Raw genomic sequence first — 21783 nt, forward strand, 5'->3', positions numbered from 1 at the left:
TAACATGCTTAGAACTTAATTTTTCAATTTTTTTCACTTAGGGGTAGTTTTTACCCCTAAAAGACAAAAAGCGTCAATCGGGCTTATGTCACTTTTGAACTTGAGCCTAAAATATTTTAATATATCTTCCGTTTATTAATAATAATAATACTAATGGTCTTTGTCAACCTGGCCATTTTAATTAGCTCAAAAACAAGGCCGTAAAGTCACACTTTCTCATAGTCTAAAATAAAAAACGATTAAAATCTATATAAAATAAGCAACGAAAAACAATACGCAACTTATAGAGACAAAAATAAATACGAATAATTTTATGTAAAAACTTCTCTCTGCTATGTTCGAAGGGGGCCTGTTCTGGACCTTTTGAAGGAGGAGTTTGTTGGAACCGTGAAGTAACTCCTTCATGGTCATGGTGTAGGGCAGGTCAGCTTCTTTGTTCCTCAGTAACTCCTCAGTTGCGCAACAGAATAACGTATTCAAGCTAACCTGAAAGGGCGAATAGAGAGAAATGGAGGTCAGCCTTACTTGACTTAAAACTTACCTTTAGCGTTCCCAAAATGGTATGGGCGCAAAAACTAGAAATTCCAAGTGCAACAAGGGCGAAGTGACCACTGTATGAACCGTAAATCCCCACACTGTACTATAATGGAAATACCACGATATAAAATTTGCCTGAAAGAGTTAGTTAGGATTATTAAAAAATGTACTTACGTATAAAGTGATGTAAGCACCTAAAGTAGAGACAAAGATAACTAAACTGTGACCTGTCATTATTACCAGGTTTGCATAGAGATTAAAATCTCTCGTGTGGCCGATGCTGAGTTTTAAGAGTTTCGCTGCTTGTTTTCCAGACTGAAAAAATGATGTTCCATACATTGCTGAAAGTAAGCTCGTACTTATTGTTATACATAACACAACGTACTTCAAATTACCTGTGATGATATACGAATTGTTTGTGAAAAAACCATCCAACCATCTCAACCAAGAATCAGCCTTCTCTTTCAGTGCACTAAATGTTGCCAAAAATTGAAAGTAATTTGAAAAGTAATGGTTTTATTGAAAATATGTTTTGTTATAATCAACGTCTCCTATTATTTATTTCTTCATTAATTATTTTAAAAAAGGATCAATATTCATATATAAATATTAAACTCATACATTTGCAGGTTTAGCATAAAAGAAAACGAATATAAATACCTTAAATGCAATCTGAAGATTATTTGTAATATTAAGTAATAATATTACATTAAAGAATTACAAGTGTACGAGACAAAATGGACAAAATATGTGATTAATTTAACTTTGACTTTTTAACACACTGATAACTGCAGCTTACTCGAAAACATAAAAATCATATTCTTCTACCATTTATAATAATAATTATTTAATTCTTATAAACGAAAAACGCTGTTAAAATAAATAAAACTGTAAGTAACAAAAAAATATTTGGTGTGCTCACTGCTTAGCTTTGTCACCCAAACTCATATTCTGTCTACATCAACAACAGAACTTATGTTCACAATTTCAGATACGTTTTAAAAATGAATATTAAATCAATTAATCAAAAAACGTTATTTTTTGCTGTTGTAACAATTTTCCACTTATTACTATAAATAAAAAAATTATCTTTTGCTGGATTTACTTTTTTTAAGGTCTTAGCTTAATTTTTATGGTTTATTAAACAAAATTTTTTTTTTTACATGATAAACTTTATTTAATAATGAATTTCACTGATTTTTCATGAAATATTTTTATTTCTTATTTTCTGTTTTTTTTTCAACTATTATTTCAATTTTTAAAGAAAAATAAAATGCACCATCTTAAAGTAGAGATTTTAAGCTTTAAAAAGTGCTCTCATAAAGTTTCAATATCACATTTACAACTATAGTTTTTGATCTATAAAGTATGGCCTAAAAAGTCAAATTTGTGATTTTTTAAAATTATTGAATATGTTGGGCTCAATATTATTCAAATTAAATTTTTGAGATTTTTTCCATATCGCTCACTGATTTCAATCGTCATTTGAAGAGTAATCTGTGAATGTTACAGATATTTATTTTAAAAATTAAAAGAATGACAGCTATTTTATTATTATTGTAAAAAATTATAGAATGACGTAACTTATACTGTATACGTATTATATGTATTTTTTTTTCTTAAGTTTAAAGACATAAAATCTTGATAGCCGGATGACTCTTCTTTCATTTAAATGTTTGCGAGGTGGATTTGATCAATTAGATCTAAAGTTATAACAAATTTAGTGTAGCGCGTTCGGGGACGCATTGGCATTTTAGAAAAAAAAACTTTATTAACATTTTGTATGTAAAATTTCCTGTTCTTTCGAATGGCGCTGTTAATTTTTTTTTAAATAAATTTTTTTTATATAATTTGCAAAAACTGTAATTTAGCAACTAATTTGTTAAATAAATAATTTAGTGTACACTCTACAGTTGGTATAACTTTTATGTTGTTTCTGACAACTTTACAAAGCGAAAAATAAAAAGTTCTCTCTTCCAGTAATTTTCGCGAAGTCAAAATCTATCTTGACTCCATTAATATGTCCATATATATATATATTTATCTTTCAAAGTTTTGACTATATTTACAGGGTGATTATTTGAATTTTGAATATTACTCTTCCTCTCTCTAAAATACTTATAGTTGACAATATTATTATTATATATATTAAGAATAGCCTCATATGCAGGTGAGCTCTCGTCGATACGTTATCCGCTGTCATTAGCATATTTTCTCTTGTTTTGTTTAATCTTGGCATTTTCTAGTTCTACTAAGTATTGTTATTGTTTTTCTTGGTGTTGTACTGTCAGTGTTTTTCGAGTGTTTTTTTCTTCAAGTGGTTTATTATAGACGTACTTACTCTTAACCATAACCAAACTTTCCTTGAATGATATCCTGTTGCGAGGCTACTTCGCTTACATGAAATTATCTTTAATGCGCATGCTCAGTAACAATGATATAATTTTAATTAATTACTATAAAAAGTCAATACTGTTCTATAAATTTAAATATATAAATTCTATAATTCTATTAGTGTGTCACTTGAGGTTTGAAACTTCTTAAATATTTCTAATATTGCCAGAAAATCGCAATATTAATAGGTCATGACAAAGAAGCCATTTTTTGGCACTTATGTCCAAAGTACATAAGGTCGAAAATCGATTTAGTAAAAATATTGAGAAATTCTTCATTGGGGTTGCCAATTATTTGGCGTATGTCACTACTAAAAAGGTCTATTGAACGAGTGTTTTCAAATAGATTTTGAGATATTTTCTTATATTAAACACTTTGAATTAATAAAACAGGTACTTAACTGAGAATTTGTCTTTTATTAGCAAACCATATTAACAGGAACGTATGTTTTATTTATCCAACATAAAAAAGACATTTTCACATAAATGTACTGGTAGTTCTTCCCTGTGTGTCGCCTCTAGTGTATCACACATAATATTAGACTCATAGTCATATTTGCCTGGATAACTTAAGTCTCACCTAGCTCTCTCTGATATGTAAAAATACTAAAGAATTAAAAATTATATAATACAAGCACCGAAAAGCAACACACAAGTTATAGAAACAAAAATGGTTAATGTGATACAAAATCTTTTTTTTGTCCAGTTGGACGGAATTCTGCTTTGGACTTTTTCAAGGAAGAGTTTGTTAGAACCGTCTAAGAACCTCTTCATACTCATGTTGTAAGGTAGGTCGGCTTCATTGCTTCTCAATAATTCCTCAGATGCGCACAAGAACAGCGTATTAGTACTAACCTGGAACGAAGAACAAAAAGGTCTAAAGAACCAATTTAAAGTTTTAGATTTACCCTTAGTGTTCCTAGAATCGTATAGGCGCAAATACTTGCAATTCCAAACTCGATGAAGACGAAGTGATCAATGTATGAGTTATAAGGCACCATTGTATTCTAAAATGGAATCAATCATGACATAAAAAGTTAGGTTTATTAAAACAATGTACTCACAGATAGCAATGCAAAGGCACTTAAAGTAGAGGCACCGATGACAAAGCCCTGACAAATCATTATCACGAAATTTCCAAAGGAATTGAGGTCTCTTGTATTGCCGATGCTGAGCTCGAGGAGTTTCGCTGCTTGTTTACCGGACCGCATAAATGATGTTCCGTGCGTTGCTAAAAGTAGATGCATATGTATCGGTACCACTGACACTACGTACTTCAAATTACCTGTGATGATATACGAATTGTTTGTGAAAAAGCCATCCAACCATCTTAACCAAGAATCGGCCTTCTCTTTTAATGCACTGAATATTGTCAAAAATTGAAGGACCACCCGTGGTATGTACATAATTGTCATCATTACAGATCCCAGCGCGATAGTCCCCAGATGGTATTTTATCGTGGCAAGAAAACTGGAAGATGCCGACTCCCTAATATTTTCCTGGGTCCTACGAAAGGTAATAATTTAATAATTTCATACGACTGTGTAGTTTAACTTACTTGGTAGTATACCATTGAGCGATGGCTCCACTCACACTCATATACTGGGCCCCAAGAAGAAACAGAACAGTCCAAAAAGCTGCTACAGAATTAAGAATTTTTGTAGTTGACATTAAGTCGTCATCAACGTAAATCAAATAATCTGGTTCCACTTCGGTTAGTCTTCCAGCTGTCGCAATATTTAAAGTAACGGTGATATATGTCACTAGTACGAATATTAACGCAGATAGTGCCTACAAATAAACACAGAATAAACAGCTTGTTTGAGAGACGCTGGCATTTAAAGAAATATCAGCGGTCCCAAACAGTGACTTTTTTTTATTATATTGTGAATAAATGAAACCAAACACCTACCCCAACTGAAACATACGCCACCATTTTGACCTCGAAAACTGGCCTTGCAGCTTCCTTGAGCAGAACAGTTGCCAATCGGATGTTGTTCAATCTGAACAGTACCCCAAAGCATAATAGTAGCGCCGATATAATGGAAACAATTATTATAAGTATAGGTTCCCACAGAAAGTGTGATATATACAAACTGAAATAAAACATACAAAATTAAAATACTTCACCTATATCAAGATAATAACTAAAAACTCTGGTAAAAATATGAAATTCATTCCTCCGAAAAACTTTTATAACAAAAAAAAATAGTCAAAAGCAAAAGCCAGTCTGAGGTGATCCTAGGAACATCGATGCAAAATATACTGTCCTTGAAGTATGACAAATCAAGATTTGTTTTCAAGCCAATTTTGTTTCACTTACTATAATACTCACAATAAAAATCCCGTTGATGTGAGAATCAACCAAGATAGAATCAAGATACCCCAGACAGCCACAGCTGGAGCGTATCGGAACAAGGTGACCAAAATTAGGCAAATGACTGAAACACAATTATTTTGAATATTGAAATATATTTGAAAAAGTTAATTTGTTCGTATAACATACACAACTATACAGGATGCTTATAGTTTTGAAACATGAATAAACTAGTTTCGTGAAAATGTTATTTAAAATAGTCCTTTGTATTACTGACAGTGGATTACAAAAAAATATTTTCTGCTACTATTTTTAGGGAAGTTTTATTAATTAATTTTTTAGCAATTGTTTTTTTTTCAAGACCTGTCTCTTCTTAAAAATAATTCTCCAAGTCTGTAAACATCCTGCATTTTGTTTTTCGTTCAGATCTGGATCAAAAACTTACACAAGGGAACGAAAGATGCCAGCAAAAATACCCATATGGTTCTGTGAAAGAAGTTAAATCTCCACTGAAAAAAAAAAGTTTGAATGAATTGATTTCTTAATATAACTATCAATACCAACCTCCCCGCCAAATTCTGGAAAATGGTACCTGGAATTAATTAAAATTATTAACCTGTTCTTTTAGGAAAGATTAACGTTTCAGAAATACATACCTGTCTCCCTCTTCACATTCCTGGAGGTAGTTAAGTCTCCTGAAATAATTATATCAATCAATAATTTCAAACTTTGTAAATGTTAACTTACGGTTTGAAAGTCATATCCTGACCGGTACAAGACCATTGGTCGTTGCCGACATTCTTTTGACCGCATATGTTTCCACACTTATCATATCCATTAAGTCTGTTGATGTCTGAATAGCAAAGGGTGTATATCAGGAAAGGAAGCTACGACAGAACATCGTAAAATAATTAAGACAAAGACAAATAAATGAAAAGAACTTACAAATATTATTATGCAAGCAGCAAACACAATCAAAAAGAATGTATCCGTTTTTCTTCTAGTCTGAGGTCTTCGTAGAACATCAGGATCAGATAAAGAGTTTGCATCGTCAATTATTTGATAGGAATCCTAAAAGATATGTACCATTAGTAACATCCGTACATTCCAGGATAGTACGTTCATATGAACGGGAGAAACACAGTTGTGTATGTTTTAATTTTGCTATCTGTTAATAGGAAGTACAATTAAAATCCCTACTACTTTTACTCCTTTTTATCAGGAACGGAGGCAGAGATGAGTTGATTAAATAAGAAGTTGTCTTTAATAAGACGACGTAATGACTTACTAATCGGATCAAAATATTTAAAATAAAATAAAAATGTATATAAAGAAATTTCTAGTACAGCTCACACTTCCATTAGACCAGTGGCGGCTCGTCGTATGAAGCAACTGAGGCCGGTCCTCACTGTAAAATTTGGCTCTCACACCGTATATTTGAATACCTACTAATCTACTATCAACCTAAATAAATAGTTAGCTAAACTAATTTCCAATTACCTATTACATTTATCAAAAACCAAAACACAGTAGGTATAAAATGATGTTTGAATTTTGAATATCTCGCCGCTCGCCGTCTCCATCGGCGCGGCATTGGATACTGTTACTCCCCACTAGTCCCCACTACAGTGAGGACAGAATTTCTTTGCTTGTAGGCACGTCGCGATTGCCTACAATATGATACATGTCCCCCTCCAAGCGAGGCGGTTAAAATAACGTGATTTACTAGGGAACTGTGGCCGAATTAAAGCTGCTTATAGTTTTAGTCGTCCGCGGTTAATGCACGCATCGCATAGTACGCGGGTGGTGTCTGACGCTAGCGTGAGGAATAGTACAAAGGTTTTAAGGTAAATAAAAAACAACTTCCTTACAACAAAACAAAATAAGACTGAATTTAACGTAATTTAATAGATACTTATTATATTATCAAATACCTACATAGGTAGCTAATAATGAATCTATCTCTCAATATTGTTTTATCTCTTGAAACACTTTTTTCAAGCGTAATGACGTAAACTACTGCCCTAAGCAAATTAAAATCACTAGTCAAAGAATTTCTGAATTAAGAAACGAAGAAAAATTTACAAATATTTTTGATTATGTGGAAAATGTTACTGAACTACCAACTAAACGGGGCAAAAGTTGTGACGAATTAGAAATATTTTCGAAATAGGTATATTGCCCTTTAATTATGTACCTACTCGTTTTGGGAATTTACATGATTTAAATTTTCTTGCTTTAGTAAATTCCTCAAAATTTCCTGAATATGTAAACAAATTTCCCAAAAAGTCGTTTGAATGTTTATTACAAATGTATCCAAATATTTTTGAAATAGATAGGTTGAAAAACAAATTTAATATTTTGTACAGACGAACAATTTCGTAATTTAGTTCAAAAAATGGTCAATGTGCGATGTTCTTATTCAGTGCTGTATTCCTGCCGTTATTTAATATTACAAAATCGACAACTAATTGTAAAAGGGTAATAGACGATTTAACATTTCTTTAAATATGTATATTAACACCTGAATCCTGAATCCGTCCCTGTATTAACTCAAGCGTTGATCATCCTTGACCTTGACTAATAATATTTTCCCCGAAACAGTTATATAATAATATCTGCTCTACTGCTATAATCTTCTTCTAATTATTATTTCAGTTGCTATCCTTTGGAACGGAACGAAAAATTGAGAAGTTGTCGGGAGGAAGGCTGGATGAAGATCTTTATTATAGAAACAATAATGTCGTGTGTTTGTTAGGATACGTACCTGTTTGGTCTTATGAATTTCCGTCAGAAGTTTCATGGTTGGCTGTGCACTTTTTCTGGAATAACGATAATAAAATTAGTTCAGTGAATTATTATTTTATAATGATGTTTTCAATAATGTATTTATATCCGTATGTGCTTTTTTGCTTTATTACCAGGAAAAAATTGGTACAGGCCAAAGTTTTCGGCCATTTTATTTTAATCTCAAAGAAATATGACACACACATGTAAAAAAATATGTAAAACCAGATAAATCCACTCTTTTAATTCTATGGGGTTCTTGGAAATCGTTATTAACCCAATCTGTAGGATCGTCTTCGAAAAGTAAACCGGTTTATGTTAAAAACTGTTTGAAAAGGATTGTTAACAACTTTTTAATATGTTTATCTTAAAGAGTAATTTTATCCAATGAGTAAATGAATTATTTCTTTATTTGTAACTTACCTCGTCGTTACACTTAAAAACACTTTCACAGATCACTTAATTTACTGTTCGATATGTGTGTTTACTATTTACCCAATGCAAACTAAGATCTTGCGTGATCTACTCACGGAACGAGTATCAGCGTCTGGGAGAACTGGGAGTGAATTTATTGGCACTGGCTTGTTGACGTACCAGTTTATTCTTGGAATTCGCATGAACTGAGCCCACTTCTTGTTTACAAAATCCACGACCTGCCGGTGTTATACCAAGAAAAACATTGTAAATAAACAAGTTATCTCTGTGGCTATTTCTTTGAAGATAATAACTGATTTCCAGTCATGGTTTCTAGTAAATATTTAGATACTACCAGGCATTTGCGTTCATATACACGGTGTTTTCGAAAGTGGAGTCTTATCGCAATTCCGGTTGCCTACTTCTTGTTAAAGGTTAAAGGTACAAAACATACCTACCTATTTTTATTTCAGTATATATCTTTAAAATTCAAATCTCTGCAGAATTACTAAAGTAGATTAATTTTTACTTTGTTGACTTCTAATAAATCTACTGATTAAAGTTTATTCATGTTTTGAGAAAATGTCTTTATTACATATTATATTGGAATAAAATTATTAATAAATATTCATCAGTAACTTACTACGAGTTTGATCTTTAATTTGTTTAATCTGAATAGACGTTTCTCCGGTACACATTAATTCATGAATGAACGGTTAAACTATTTCTCACGAACACTAAATTATATACAGGGTGGCCCATTTAAAACAGTCCACCTGAAATATTTTCAGTGCAACAGGTTTTTCCAGAAAACCCCGAAACAGGTCGATTTTTCTTTCAAGGGGGACATCTTTTGATAATAAATTCATGGACGTAGGATCATCCCCCTAAACGGGGTGGCAACCCCTTCAAGAAATAAGTGGCACATCATTTTAAAGGTATTTCAATTCTCTTTGTAAATATGCTGATTTTTTTTCTGTTCTGCCTTAAAATTAATGTAAAAAAACTTGTTGGAAGTGTCGGTGAAATAAATAAAAAAAAGATTTAAAATAGTAATAAAAAAACTCACCGGAAAATGAAACTGTAAATAATAAGGTTTATCATCGAAATCTTCATAAGGTGATGAGTTTTATTAGAATTTTACATGTAGTTTTTACATAAATCAGAATTGTCTAGGTGAAATCCATTGATTTGTTATTATTCGCTATTTTGAAGCAAACGATTCAAATTATGGCTTACACCACTGCAGAGAGAATTGAAATTGTCACTCTCTATTTTCGAAATAATGAAATGGCCTGGGTAACTGCAAGAATTTTTAATGAAAGGCATCCCTACGTAATAAATTTAGTATCTAAATTCATGGAGACTGCACAGGTTGCAATTTTGGGATATGTTGAACTGGATCCCACCTCAAGCGCCTGAAAATTAGACGCAACTTCAGGAATTCCACGTAGTAGTCTTTACAAGATCTTGAAAAAGCATCAATTCCATCCCTATAAGTTTCATCTCGTGCAAGAGCTCAATGAAGGTGATCCAAATCGTCGTATACAATTTATGATTTATGAAGTGAAATAATTTTGAACCATCCTAATTTTTTATATTGTACATGCTTTTCTGACGAATGCACATTCATTCTTAAAGGTTACGTCAACTGTCATAATGGAGTGATTCTAATCCTGAAGTTATAACAGAACAGCATTCACAGTATCCAGAAAAGTTGAATTTATGGGCTGGGATTTTGGGAAATAATATTTTTTCTATCTGATAACTTGACGGGTGAATCTTACCTCAATTTGCTTCAAGACCTCATCTACCTTCGCATTGTGGAGATTCTTGAAAACGACGATCAGATTTCAGAGAATGATATATTCTTTCAACAGGATGGCGCTCCGCCACACTATGCAGCTGCTGTACGTGACTTTTTGAATCAACATTTTCCCGAACACTGGATTAGTAGAAGGGGTTTCAGTGAATGGTCCCCAAGATCGTCTGATTTAACACCATTGGACTTTTTCTGATGGGGTCATTTAAAAACTGTTATCTATAAAATGAAGCCTACCTCTTCGCCACCGAATACCGGTAGCATGTGATGAAATAACCCCTGAAATGCTACAAAATGTTCGGGAAAATGCTGAACAAAGATTTTATTACTGTATGAAAGTTTACATTAATTTTAAGGCTGAACAAAAAATGTTCAGCATGTTTTTAAAGATAATTGAAACACCTTTAAAATTATGTGCCACTTAACCCCTGTGCCATTTAAGATTCTTGAAGGGGTTGCCACCCCCTTTAGGGGGATGACCCTACATCCATGAGTTTATAATCAGAAGATGACCCCCTTGAAAGCAAAATGGACCTGTTTCGGGGTTTCCCGGAAAAACATATTGCATTGAAAATATTTCAGGTGGACTGTTTTAATTGGGCCACCCTGTACATATATTTAAATATAGTATACATTTGATTGTTGATAATTTTATTTTACAAGATGTTATTTAAAACGGATAAAAGTAAAATCAAAGTTAATAATGTAAATATATCTAAAATTTTGTGACTGACAATCCAATCAATAATCGAAATGTCGGTTTGAGTTATTGATGGGTCTGTGTTAATTTAGGTAGGTAGTGCTTTATTAAAATTTTTGTATAGCTCTCTGTCTCCGCAATTTTACGAAAAAATATCGAATATTCCTTAAGTTATTGACTTACAATTTTGTTGTGTGTTTACTATTAATGTGGTAATTATCAAAAACACATTCATAGAAATATATGTTTTATTTTGTTCAATATAAAAAGGATTCTTAATGTAAATATACTAGGTGGCTCTTGCCATATGCAAAAACACAAAACAACTAAAAACTATGCAAAATAAGCGACGAAAAAGAATGCACAACTTATAGAAACAAAAACGACCAAGGACATTTTTATGTAAAAGTTTTCCCCTGGTGCATTCGACATGGGTTTGTTTTGGACTTTCTGTAGGAAAAGCTTGATGGTACCATCGAAGAACTCACTCATGGACATGGAGTAAGGCAAGTCAGCTTCTTTGTTTCTCAACAATTCCTCCGATGCGCAGAAGAACAGCGTATTTGTACTAACCTAAAAGGAAGAAGTTACAGATCAGCCGCCTGTACTCATGCAGCTGAGGCTGCTGGATTATTTGAAAAAGCGTTAACAGTGTATGAAGTTATAGTGAAATAGAAGGTGTTTTTTTTTATCTAAATGGTGCAAGGCATTACTGAATTTTTTTTTAGATTACATTTTTATCACCTTTAATGTTCCCAAAATAGTTTGGGCGCACATGACTGCAATTCCAAGCTCGACCAGGGTGAAGTATAAAGTGTACGCGGTATAAAATCCAATAGTATTCTGGAATGGAAAAATAAACATATTCAAATGAAGTCAAACAATGTTATTCGATATAAGAAATCTTAACTAGGTATTATTTCAAGCTATGAAATTATAATAAACAATTTTCGCAGTTTATGTTAAAAATTGTGTTAAAAGACCGACTTTGTGATGCATGATTCGACCCTTAGAAATATGAAAGACAAATTTTGACGACGGATTTGGATTTGTCGTGGCAAATTATACAATGTTCATTAAAAAAAAAATGGCTGGCTAAAATCAACTTTGACAAGGTTATTTGAAGGTCAGATTATAAAAGTTCGTTGCAATGATAATTTCCCAAAATCTACATTACCTAAGCTTTCATGTGACTCCTGGTTCATTTTTCTATCTCAACTCTAAGTCGAGATATTTGATTTTGACACACCCCCTCTCAAAATAGTAGTGTGAGGCGTCAATGGTTAGCGGACCGATTATGACAGCTCTGTTAGGCGAGCGGTTCACCCCTATAAAAAAGGCATGAACCGCCTAAATTTTTAAAACAAAAACCTACAGCATGGAACTTTTTTTATTTTATAAAGTGTATTTTTCTGATAATTTACATATATTTTTTATATTTTTCGGCGTGGACAGTCAATTGTTATAAACAAAAAAGTTGTAAAAAAAAATTACACGCCGAATGGCTTTGAAAATAATTTTTCTTGGTAAAAAGGACCAAACTAAACACTTTTTGTTCTTTGACAAAAATTCGAAAAATGCTTCGTTTCCAAGATATTTGCAATTTAATGTGAAAAGAGTGACGAAATCAACAAACTTTCGGAATTTTTTTCTCAAAAACTACTGAACAGATTTTAATTCTAAAAAAAACATAATAATCGGCAGATTTTCTACTTTAATACACATTTTATTGGTACGTGTCAATGATTTTATTGAAGGTCTAAAGCGAGTAAAAAAAAAGTCTTTTAAAGAAAATTATGATAACACTTCAAATTTAAATTTTCTTTTTACAATATCTTGGATTAGATTATATTTACAATAAACATTATTATGATTTTTTTTAATCGATATATGTTAACAGTACAAATGTTGAAAAGATTATTTTGTTTGTTTTTGTAGCCGATTATTTTGTTTAATAAAATTTAAATATTCGATTTTTGGTTTTATAAATGGCTAAAATTGACTTGAAAGTTATACCAAAACTAAACTAAATAAGCTTTTTAAATCGTAAAATTAACCTAATAATAATAATAATTGACCTAGCGGTCTCGAAAAATAAACAAGTTATTGCATAATTTATTGTATAGGATAATTATATTTTATTTTTATTTTACAAAAATATTAAGAGCGATAAAAGTATATTAATTTCTTTTTTATTTAATTTTGAAATAATTACGATTTAAAAAGCTTAGTTTAGTTTTAAAGTTTAGCTTAAGTTAAGCTTAGTTTAGTTTAGTTTAGTTTAGTAAATATAATCTAATCCAAGATATTGTAAAAAGAAAATTTAAATTTGAAGTGTTATCATAATTTTCTTTAAAATACTTTTTTTTACTCATTTCAATAAAATAAAATGATAGAAGCATACCAAAAAATATATCTTAAAGTAGAAAATCTGCCGATTATTATGCTTTTTTTAGAATTAAAATATGTACAGTAGTTTTCGAGAAAAAATTTCCGAAAAGTTTGTTGATTTCGTCACTTTTTCACATTAAATTATAAATATCTCAGAAACGAAGTATTTTTCGAATTTTTGTCAAAGAACAAAATGTGTTTATTTTGGTCCATTTTACGATGAAAACCTGTTTTCAAAGTCATTCAGCGAGTAATTTTTTTTTTACAACATTTTTGTTTATAACTGACCACATCGAAAAATATGTAAATTATCAGAAAAATACACTGAAATAAAAAAAGTTTCATGCGGTAGGTTTTTGTTTTAAAAATTTAGTCGGTTACCTTCATTTAGAAGCATCTTTTTAGGGGTGAACCGCTCGCCTATATTAATCATTCAAGGAAATATCTTGTTATAACTAAAAATAAAATTTATACGTCAACCTGTACTTTGATCAAATAAACGTGCACGTTTTTTTTCCATTGCTGAAAAAGGGACAAGGCTAGGAAAATACTTGGTTTTTGTACTGCATACTTACATAAACGACGAGGAAACCAGCTGATGTAGAAATAGAGATCACCAAAATTTGACCTAACACTATTACGAAATTTCCAAATGAAACGACATCTGCTGTGTTACCATTGCTCATTTTGAGGACTCTCACCATCTTTTTACCAGATTGAATGAAAGACGTTCCGTGCGTTGCTGAAAATCAACGTATCTTTTAGTGCTTTTGATTTTCCCTTCTGTTCATTGGACATCGTATTGAATACCATCAGACTTATTTATACTAATTATTTTCAGTTACCTGTGGCTATATATATTCTGTTAGTGAGAAAAACGCCGACGCATCTTATAAAACAATCATTCAATCCAGTAGCGAGTGCAAAGAAACCAATGATTAGTCGCGGCACAAACATTACTGTCTTGACCGCCGATCCCAATGCAATAGTCCCCAGATGGTAATTCAGAGTAACTTGAAGGCTGGAGGACACAGCGTCATCTAGATTATCCTGGTTTCTAAAAAATTGAGGAAATTAATCAAAATTTCATTCGAGGGTTCAATTTAACTTACTTGGTGGTGTACCATCTTGCAATTGTTCTACTCACAATCACATCTTGGGCCCCAAAAACAAACTGGATCCCCCAGAAAGTTGCTATAGCACTGAGAATTATCGTTGTTAACATTAAACCATCATAAATGTAGATTAAGTGTGCTATTTTTTCGTATTCCATAAAATGGAAGCCCATTTCTACTGGTTTTCCAGCTGTAATAGTGCGGAAGGTGATGGTGGTATAGATTAGCAGTATAACTATTAAAACAGCTAGCGCCTGCAAATAAAAACATTCGTGAATAGTTTAAAGAGATCTGCAACAATTTTGGTGCTGTTTGGTAGAAGAATTTGCACTAATTTAACAGAAAAAATGAAACGCTTACACCGATTGAAATGTGGAACAGCATTTTGACCTCGAAGACCGGCTTCGTAGCTTCCTTGATTAGTACGGCCACTAGTCTGATTTTGCTTCTTTTGAAGAACAATACCCATAACTTAATCATCACTATAAATGATAAAATAAGCCCAAACACGCTAAGAGGTATCATCAGAGCACTACAAAATAAAAAATGAATTTACTTCGATTATTTTGCTACTTATATCTAAACAATTTTTAAATTAGATATTTTTTTCTTGTTGCTATATTATACAGGGTGTCCGCAAATTTCACCGACAACGTTTGACTGCATATTGACGACGATAAATAAATACGATTTACGAAAAAAAGTTAAATAAAATCTTTTTGGTTTTTGAGTTACAAGCCTTCAAAGTTGTCAAAAATAAAACTAATTTAATTAATAACTTCATAACCCTTTTACCGATCGCGTTAAAATTTTGCAAATTTATTTGGACCATTATGGCGTATTATTTCTTAAAACCTGCAAACAATGCCATTTTTCCTAAGAATGGCTTTCTGTAGGCGATTTTCTCAAGGGACAATATTTTTGTTAAATAAAACGACCTTTTCAATGTTGCTGCCCGTTTTAAAAAATACAACCACTGTAAAAGTTTTGACTGCTAAAATGGAGAGGTAACCGGAGAAAACTATCACCCAGTATATCGATTTCACTAAAGCTGTAAGAAATAATAGGCCATAATAGTCCAAATAAATGTCCCAAATTTTAAGGCGATCGGTAAAAGGGTTATGAAGTTACTAATTAAATTAGTTTTATTTTTGACAACTTTGAAGGCTTGTAACTCAAAAACCAAAAATATTTTATTTAACTTTTTTTCGGAGATCGTATTTATTTATCGTCACAAATATGCAGTCAAACGTTGTCGGTGAAATTCGCGGACACCCTGTATTATTTGCCAATAAGATTTTTTTTATTTCCCATGAACAATAAACTTTCACTCAATTTTGTGTTATGTAGCAGATAGTCCAGACGATATCTGTTTCAAAGAGTCCATATTTGGGTGAATCGTATATCCACGGAGATTTTTGGCTTTTTGGCTTTCAAATATCACTAGAAATTAAAAGTTTTCTATGCGTATAAAAAAACGTTGGCTTAACTTTTGACGGCACAATATGTTAAAAAAATTTGAAATATGTTATATTTTTCTTCCTATTTAATTATGTATCTTTTCAAGAGTGGATTTTAGGCGAAATTGGAAGAGGAAAAAAATGGTTATAATTAAATTTTACAAAATATGACTAGTTACAAATCGAATGAATCATAATAATTATTGTAAAAATCGAAAAAATCGCCAAAAATGAGGTTATTTTATAGGGAATTTTTTTGGGGTCTTTATGTTGGGTATAGGATCTTCATATATGGCTGAAGAAAAGTTCATATTATGTAGAATCATCACCAAATTTCATCAAAATCGGTTCTATAGATTTTGCACAATAATTTTGCAATCCAGATTTTGAAAAAAAATATGCAAATTTTCAAAATTTTGCACAGCAAAAACCAAGGCCCTTAGATACTTGAAAATTTAATCACATATAGAAGGGCTCTCAAGCTTTCAAACGCTTTTTGAAAAATTCGAATTCGTCAATTAGGAGAGCTCTGGCGCTTGTTTAAACATTGGTCGAATGATTCATTCGATTAGTAACTAGTCATGTTTTGTAAAAAATTTAATTACAAACATTTTTATCTTCTTCCATTTTCGCCTAAAATCAACTCTTGAAGAGATACATAATTAAATAGGAAGAAAAACATGACATGTTTCGAATTTTTTTAACATATTGTGCCGCCAAAAGTTAAGCCCACGTTTTTTTATGCGCATAGAAAAATTTTCATTCCTGGTGATATTTGAAAGCTAAAAAGCCAAAAATCTGCGTGGATATACGTTTCACCCAAACCAAAACAGATACCGCCTAGACTAAGTAGAAATTTTTCAAAAAATAAAACGCAAACTATTTATATCAGTACTCTTGTAACAATACTATTAAATAGTTATTATTTATACTCTTTCGACTTTAAAGGTATTTGAATTAAATAGTTTTGGACAACCTTAAACAGCACTCACATCGATGCCATTGTGAAAACCAGCCATGATAAAATTAAAATACTCCAGACAGCCACCCTCGGAGTATAATGGAACAGCGCCACCAACATTGAGCAGAGGGCTAAAACACGCAAATATTATCCATAGAGCGTTAAACATATTTCCAGATAGCGCATAACTCATTTTTTCCTTTAATATATTATGTTATGCATTTTTTTGAAACACCTATTCTAAATTTTCTCTAAAGAAATAAAAACGCTGCTATAGATATCCATTGGCATGATGACAATGCCACCTATCAGAAACTTACCTAATGGAACAAAGGACACTAGCATAATTTTCCATGCAACCCTGCGGAAGAGTTCGAATAATGTCTAGAAAATAAAATAAGTGAAAAATACACAGTAACAATATTATATATCAATGCATAATGCAAACCTTTCCATCGATTGCTCCCACACTGAAATTAAAATATATTAGATACAAGAAAAGTACATAACTTTGTGGTAATGTTTGACTATAAACATTTTAATAGTGGTATAAAAGATATTTTGTAAGATCCAAATAATATCTATTATTAAACGATAGAAAATTAAAGAAATGTTATCTAACTGAAAACTCTAAAGTTATAATAATATTTGGAATAGAAAAGTCTTATACGAAAAAGTTCTATTTTTGAGTTTTTTTTTTTCGTAAATTAATGTATGGATCAAAATATTTTCTCTGGAACGGTCCTGTCCGTGTGCTGTATGATGAGTTACGTGCTGTAGACCAGCCGCGTAAACAAATCGTCGTTGAAAGATAGAAAGATACGTCTCAATTTTTCGGGAATTTTTCAAAGTACAAACTAAGAAAAATAGATATTTAAAAAAACTGTTATTTTATATAATATAATATTGTAAATTAATAATATTATAATAATTAATAGTACATAATTACTATGTTAAATGCATTGTTGTTACTGCAAGAGTTCGCAAACAGAACCACATCCGTAAGCATCTGTAGTTGCCAGCTGCGTGCACTAAACAAACTCCATTAAAATATTTAACAAAATGAAATAAAACTTACCATTTCTAGAGAAAATGTTGAAATTGATCCCCATTAGCGTGGATACAGGTATGGCACCGACGCACCCAATTTTGGCGAATATTTTCCCAAATTCCAGGTATTCCCCTAATTGTGTCAGCAGGTTCAAGTATACGGTTTCGCAATTCTTTCACCGTAGCAAATGGAGTATTGTAAACCAATGACTTCAAGTGATTCCAAAGATAAAAGTCCATTGGGGTTAGATCGGGTGACCGAGGTGGCCACGGCACTGGACTAAAGCATCCAATCCATCGCTGAAGAAACATTTCATTCAAAAGTATCCTTACTTCTCGAGTACTCTGTGGAGGAGCCCCATCTTAAATATAAAACCTCCGTGCCCGAACTTGTAATGCCACATCGTCCAATAATTCAGGCAACCGATTCTCCAAAAAGTTAGCATATGTTGGTCCATTTAATCCTCCTTCAAAGAAATAGGGACCCACAAGTACATCGCCTATTATGCCAGCGCAAACATTTACCGATATCCGATGTTGAAAATGAGTGTCCCTAATCGCGCGAGGATTTTCATCGGCCCATATGTGCATATTATGGAAATTCACTTCATCACGGGTAAATGTCGCCCCATCTGTTACACAAACATAAGCAGGAAAGTCTACTAGATTGGCACATTGCCGTAAAAACCATCTGCAAAAATGCATTCGTTGATCACAATCCGGGGGTAAAATCTGTTGAATTGCTTGCAGATGATAGGGGTGCAACAGCTGGCGCTTTAAGATGAGATGTACGGTACGAGATGAGGTTCCTACTTGCTGTGCGAGTCGTCGAGTACTAATTGTGGGGTCTTCGTCAAGATTTTCCAACATTGCATCTTCAACATTAAGGTTCACTTGCTGAACACGTCCTTCTCCTCGAGGAATAACACTTCCCGTATCTTGCAGCCGCTGAACGCACTGTAGGATTGAATTTGCACATGGGGGGTAACGTTGTGGCTATCGTTCCCGGTACAACCTAATCGCCGCGAGCGCATTTTCTCCGGCTGCACCATACACTAACATCATATCGACACGTTCGGAAATAGTAAATGCATTGTTTTCTCGGTTTATTGTAAAACTAGTTTGTGCACAAACGAAAAAATTAAGCAAAGTAAGAAATAAGAATCTCGTTTTTAATGTAATCTGCACGCTATTCTTATTGTTTACTTCTTTATAAAAATTACACTGTCACTATCGTGGAATTACAAAATAAAAACTTTTGTCTGGAATCTTTCACTTTTTAACACTGATGGGTCGATGGACGAATATTTAATAATTAAGTGAATAATGACTTCAATACAATTACACATTTTTTGACAATGTAACCTAACCTTCTTTTAGTATTAATAGTATTATATTATACCGACTTTAATTATAAGGTTGCATCTCGGGTCGCATAAAAACATTTCCAAAGTTTTTAATAAATAACACAGGGTCGACCTTCATTTTCCTTGAATGAATGAACTTCAATTTACAAAAAAAAAACGCGAAGATAGAACTTTTTCGTATAAGACTTTTCTATTACAAATATCGTCAGGAAGCTGTGGTTTAATTTTTATAAATTATACACGCCACACCCTGTACTTACTCTTTAGCTTCTATACATTCTCCTCCATAAAGTATCCTGAAACGATAACGTCAGTCAGTACTTTTACCAACTTTCTAAAATTTATCTTACGGTTTAAGGCTCATGTCCTGACCAGTGCATCGCCAGCGGTAATCAATGACGTTTTCCTGACCGCATATGTTTCCACAATTGTCATAACCCTTCAGTCTATTGATATCTGAATAGCAAAGCGTGTATATCACGAAAGGCAACTACAACAGAATAAAATACCTCCGTGAAATATAAACTAAAGCGCTAAAACTGTTTTCTATTTTTTGCTGGGATTCACTATTGGCATCTTGAAAACCGTAAGATATGGTGGCTCAAATTAGGAAAAAGTTGATCCATTTCAGGGTCATTAAAATATACCAAACAGATCAAAGACCCTAAATAGCCCTAAAATAGCCATTTTAGAAAATGCCATCTAGCGTCCTTATTTCACAATAGAAAGAGCTGAAATTTCATACTGGGGGATAAGAAGATACAAGGAATCCATTTTCATCGAGAGAAAATTTCTACGGCCACTAGTTTCAGTTATGCAACATTCAATTTTTTTTTTCTTATGGACGCCATATTTGATCTTTACAGTAACAGATAGAGAATAAAATATTTCAAGAACGGCAGCAGATATCTTTGATCTGTTTGGTTTATTTTAATGACCCTGAAAAGGGGCAACTGTATATCTTACGGTTTCCCATATGCCAATGCAATTGTGAGCCATGAAAAACGGACCACCCTGTATATCATATGATTTTAGATGATTTTGATTTCGCAGGAGTTTTTACAAACGAGGCACCCTGTGTAATAGAAAATAATTTTAATATGTCACGAAATTTATTTGATGCTTTTGAAATTGTTACTTCTATTTTTTTTTATATTACTGATATTATCAGAGCTGTGATACAACTTACCAAAAGTACTATACAGGCTACAAACACAAACAGGAAAGCACCGTCTGTTTTTTTTCTATTCTCAGGGCTTTGCAGTGCGTTAACATCGTGTAAGGAAGCTGCATCATCCAGCATTTTATAGGAATCCTAAAAAATGTGTTATGTTATATTAGTGGTGTATTTTTGGTATCCTACTGCATCATCGTAATAAAAAAAACAACACTTATAGTCCCTACAGATCTTTTCTTTGGAAATAGTAGTTTTCTCAATTCATTCAACTTTGTTGTCTTAGATTTCAGAAACTAATAATTCGAAAATGGTTCGTTATACAAATACTTTTTCATTGAAATATTAGTGGATTTTTAAAAAAGTTACTTAGTCAAGACTTTAAGCCAGGTTTCATCAAAATTTCAGATCTTTTTACGTTTATTTATTTTTTAGCAAAATTGACAGCAATTTTAAGAAAAACTTGTTTTGTTAATTATATTATTTTTTTTTACAATAAAAAAATTACAACTATGCTGTCTTTAAGAAAATTTCATTTAGAACAAAAATAATCCCTTCGCAGGGTGCTATTCGACCGAGATGTTTAAGAAAAAACAAATATATAAAATTTTTTGTAAGAACCTCCCACTACCCTCCTAGCAAATCTGTCAAATCAATAACGAGGCTTTACTCAGGATAGTTACCTCAGTTCCTTCATTAATTTCTGTCACAACGCTCACGACCATTGCACTCCGTCTCTTGTTCTGTAACAACTATAATAATAAAGTTAATGATATTAATAAGTGCAATAGAAACATTTCTACAATTTAAATTCTATACAGGGTGTCACAAATAAATAGTTCAATCCGCCAATCATGGATTGCTTGTACGAAAGTAATGGGACCTTGCTAATGACATTTTTATTTCGATTTGTTTTTGAATTTGAAAACTATTTTTCTTAGAAATTTCAAATTTGGTACACTTATTTTTTTATATAAGGGCAAGGTAAATATAGAATTTGGAGAGAAGACATATACAGGATGTTCTATTTCTAGTGCCTGTGCGCCACTAGCTATCCCGTAACTTTTTTGTGTGTATGCCAATGACGACAGAATTTATATTTTTAAAAATAAGCATCGTTTTAGAAGATTTTTTTGCTCTTACAAAATTTCGATATCGTTTATGGATTTCGAGTAAAATTCGCATTTTTTATATATTAAATATAGGCAAAAATTCCGATTTATAAAAAATAATTTATAATTGCAGCCTCAAAGCAGGGAATAATAATGAAAATCGTCTCATTAAAAAATAACTAG

At 32.1% G+C, this 21783-nt stretch overlaps 1 protein-coding gene and 1 long non-coding RNA gene across 2 annotated transcripts; both read right to left on the bottom strand.

Annotated features, from left to right (window-relative positions):
- Window positions 1–77: 77 nt before the first annotated feature.
- LOC108908254 lies at window positions 78–1025 on the bottom strand. The gene is made up of 3 exons (XR_001964358.1): window positions 933–1025; window positions 542–878; window positions 78–486 (listed from the first exon to the last, which is right to left on the bottom strand). It is a non-coding gene; the product is annotated as an uncharacterized LOC108908254 (long non-coding RNA).
- Window positions 1026–3327: 2302 nt separating this feature from the next.
- Window positions 3328–21228, bottom strand: LOC108908198. Its single transcript, XM_018712136.1, has 28 exons — window positions 21172–21228; window positions 20504–20629; window positions 19665–19804; window positions 19575–19610; window positions 17346–17367; window positions 17218–17281; window positions 16929–17028; window positions 14837–15008; window positions 14474–14730; window positions 14207–14418; window positions 13937–14103; window positions 11715–11813; window positions 11305–11543; window positions 9518–9529; window positions 8458–8490; window positions 8015–8069; window positions 6193–6318; window positions 5995–6134; window positions 5904–5942; window positions 5812–5839; window positions 5693–5756; window positions 5266–5371; window positions 4843–5026; window positions 4489–4721; window positions 4216–4436; window positions 3995–4161; window positions 3839–3937; window positions 3328–3785 (listed from the first exon to the last, which is right to left on the bottom strand). The coding sequence occupies exons 1-28, from the start codon at window positions 21211–21213 to the stop codon at window positions 3552–3554; spliced, it is 3417 nt and encodes a 1138-aa protein (XP_018567652.1). The 5' UTR covers window positions 21214–21228; the 3' UTR covers window positions 3328–3551.
- Between the last annotated feature and the right edge of the window lie 555 nt (window positions 21229–21783).

The sequence above is a fragment of the Anoplophora glabripennis genome, unplaced genomic scaffold, assembly GCF_000390285.2.
Source record: "Anoplophora glabripennis isolate ALB-LARVAE unplaced genomic scaffold, Agla_2.0 scaffold18, whole genome shotgun sequence".
Classification (NCBI taxonomy): domain Eukaryota; kingdom Metazoa; phylum Arthropoda; class Insecta; order Coleoptera; family Cerambycidae; genus Anoplophora; species Anoplophora glabripennis.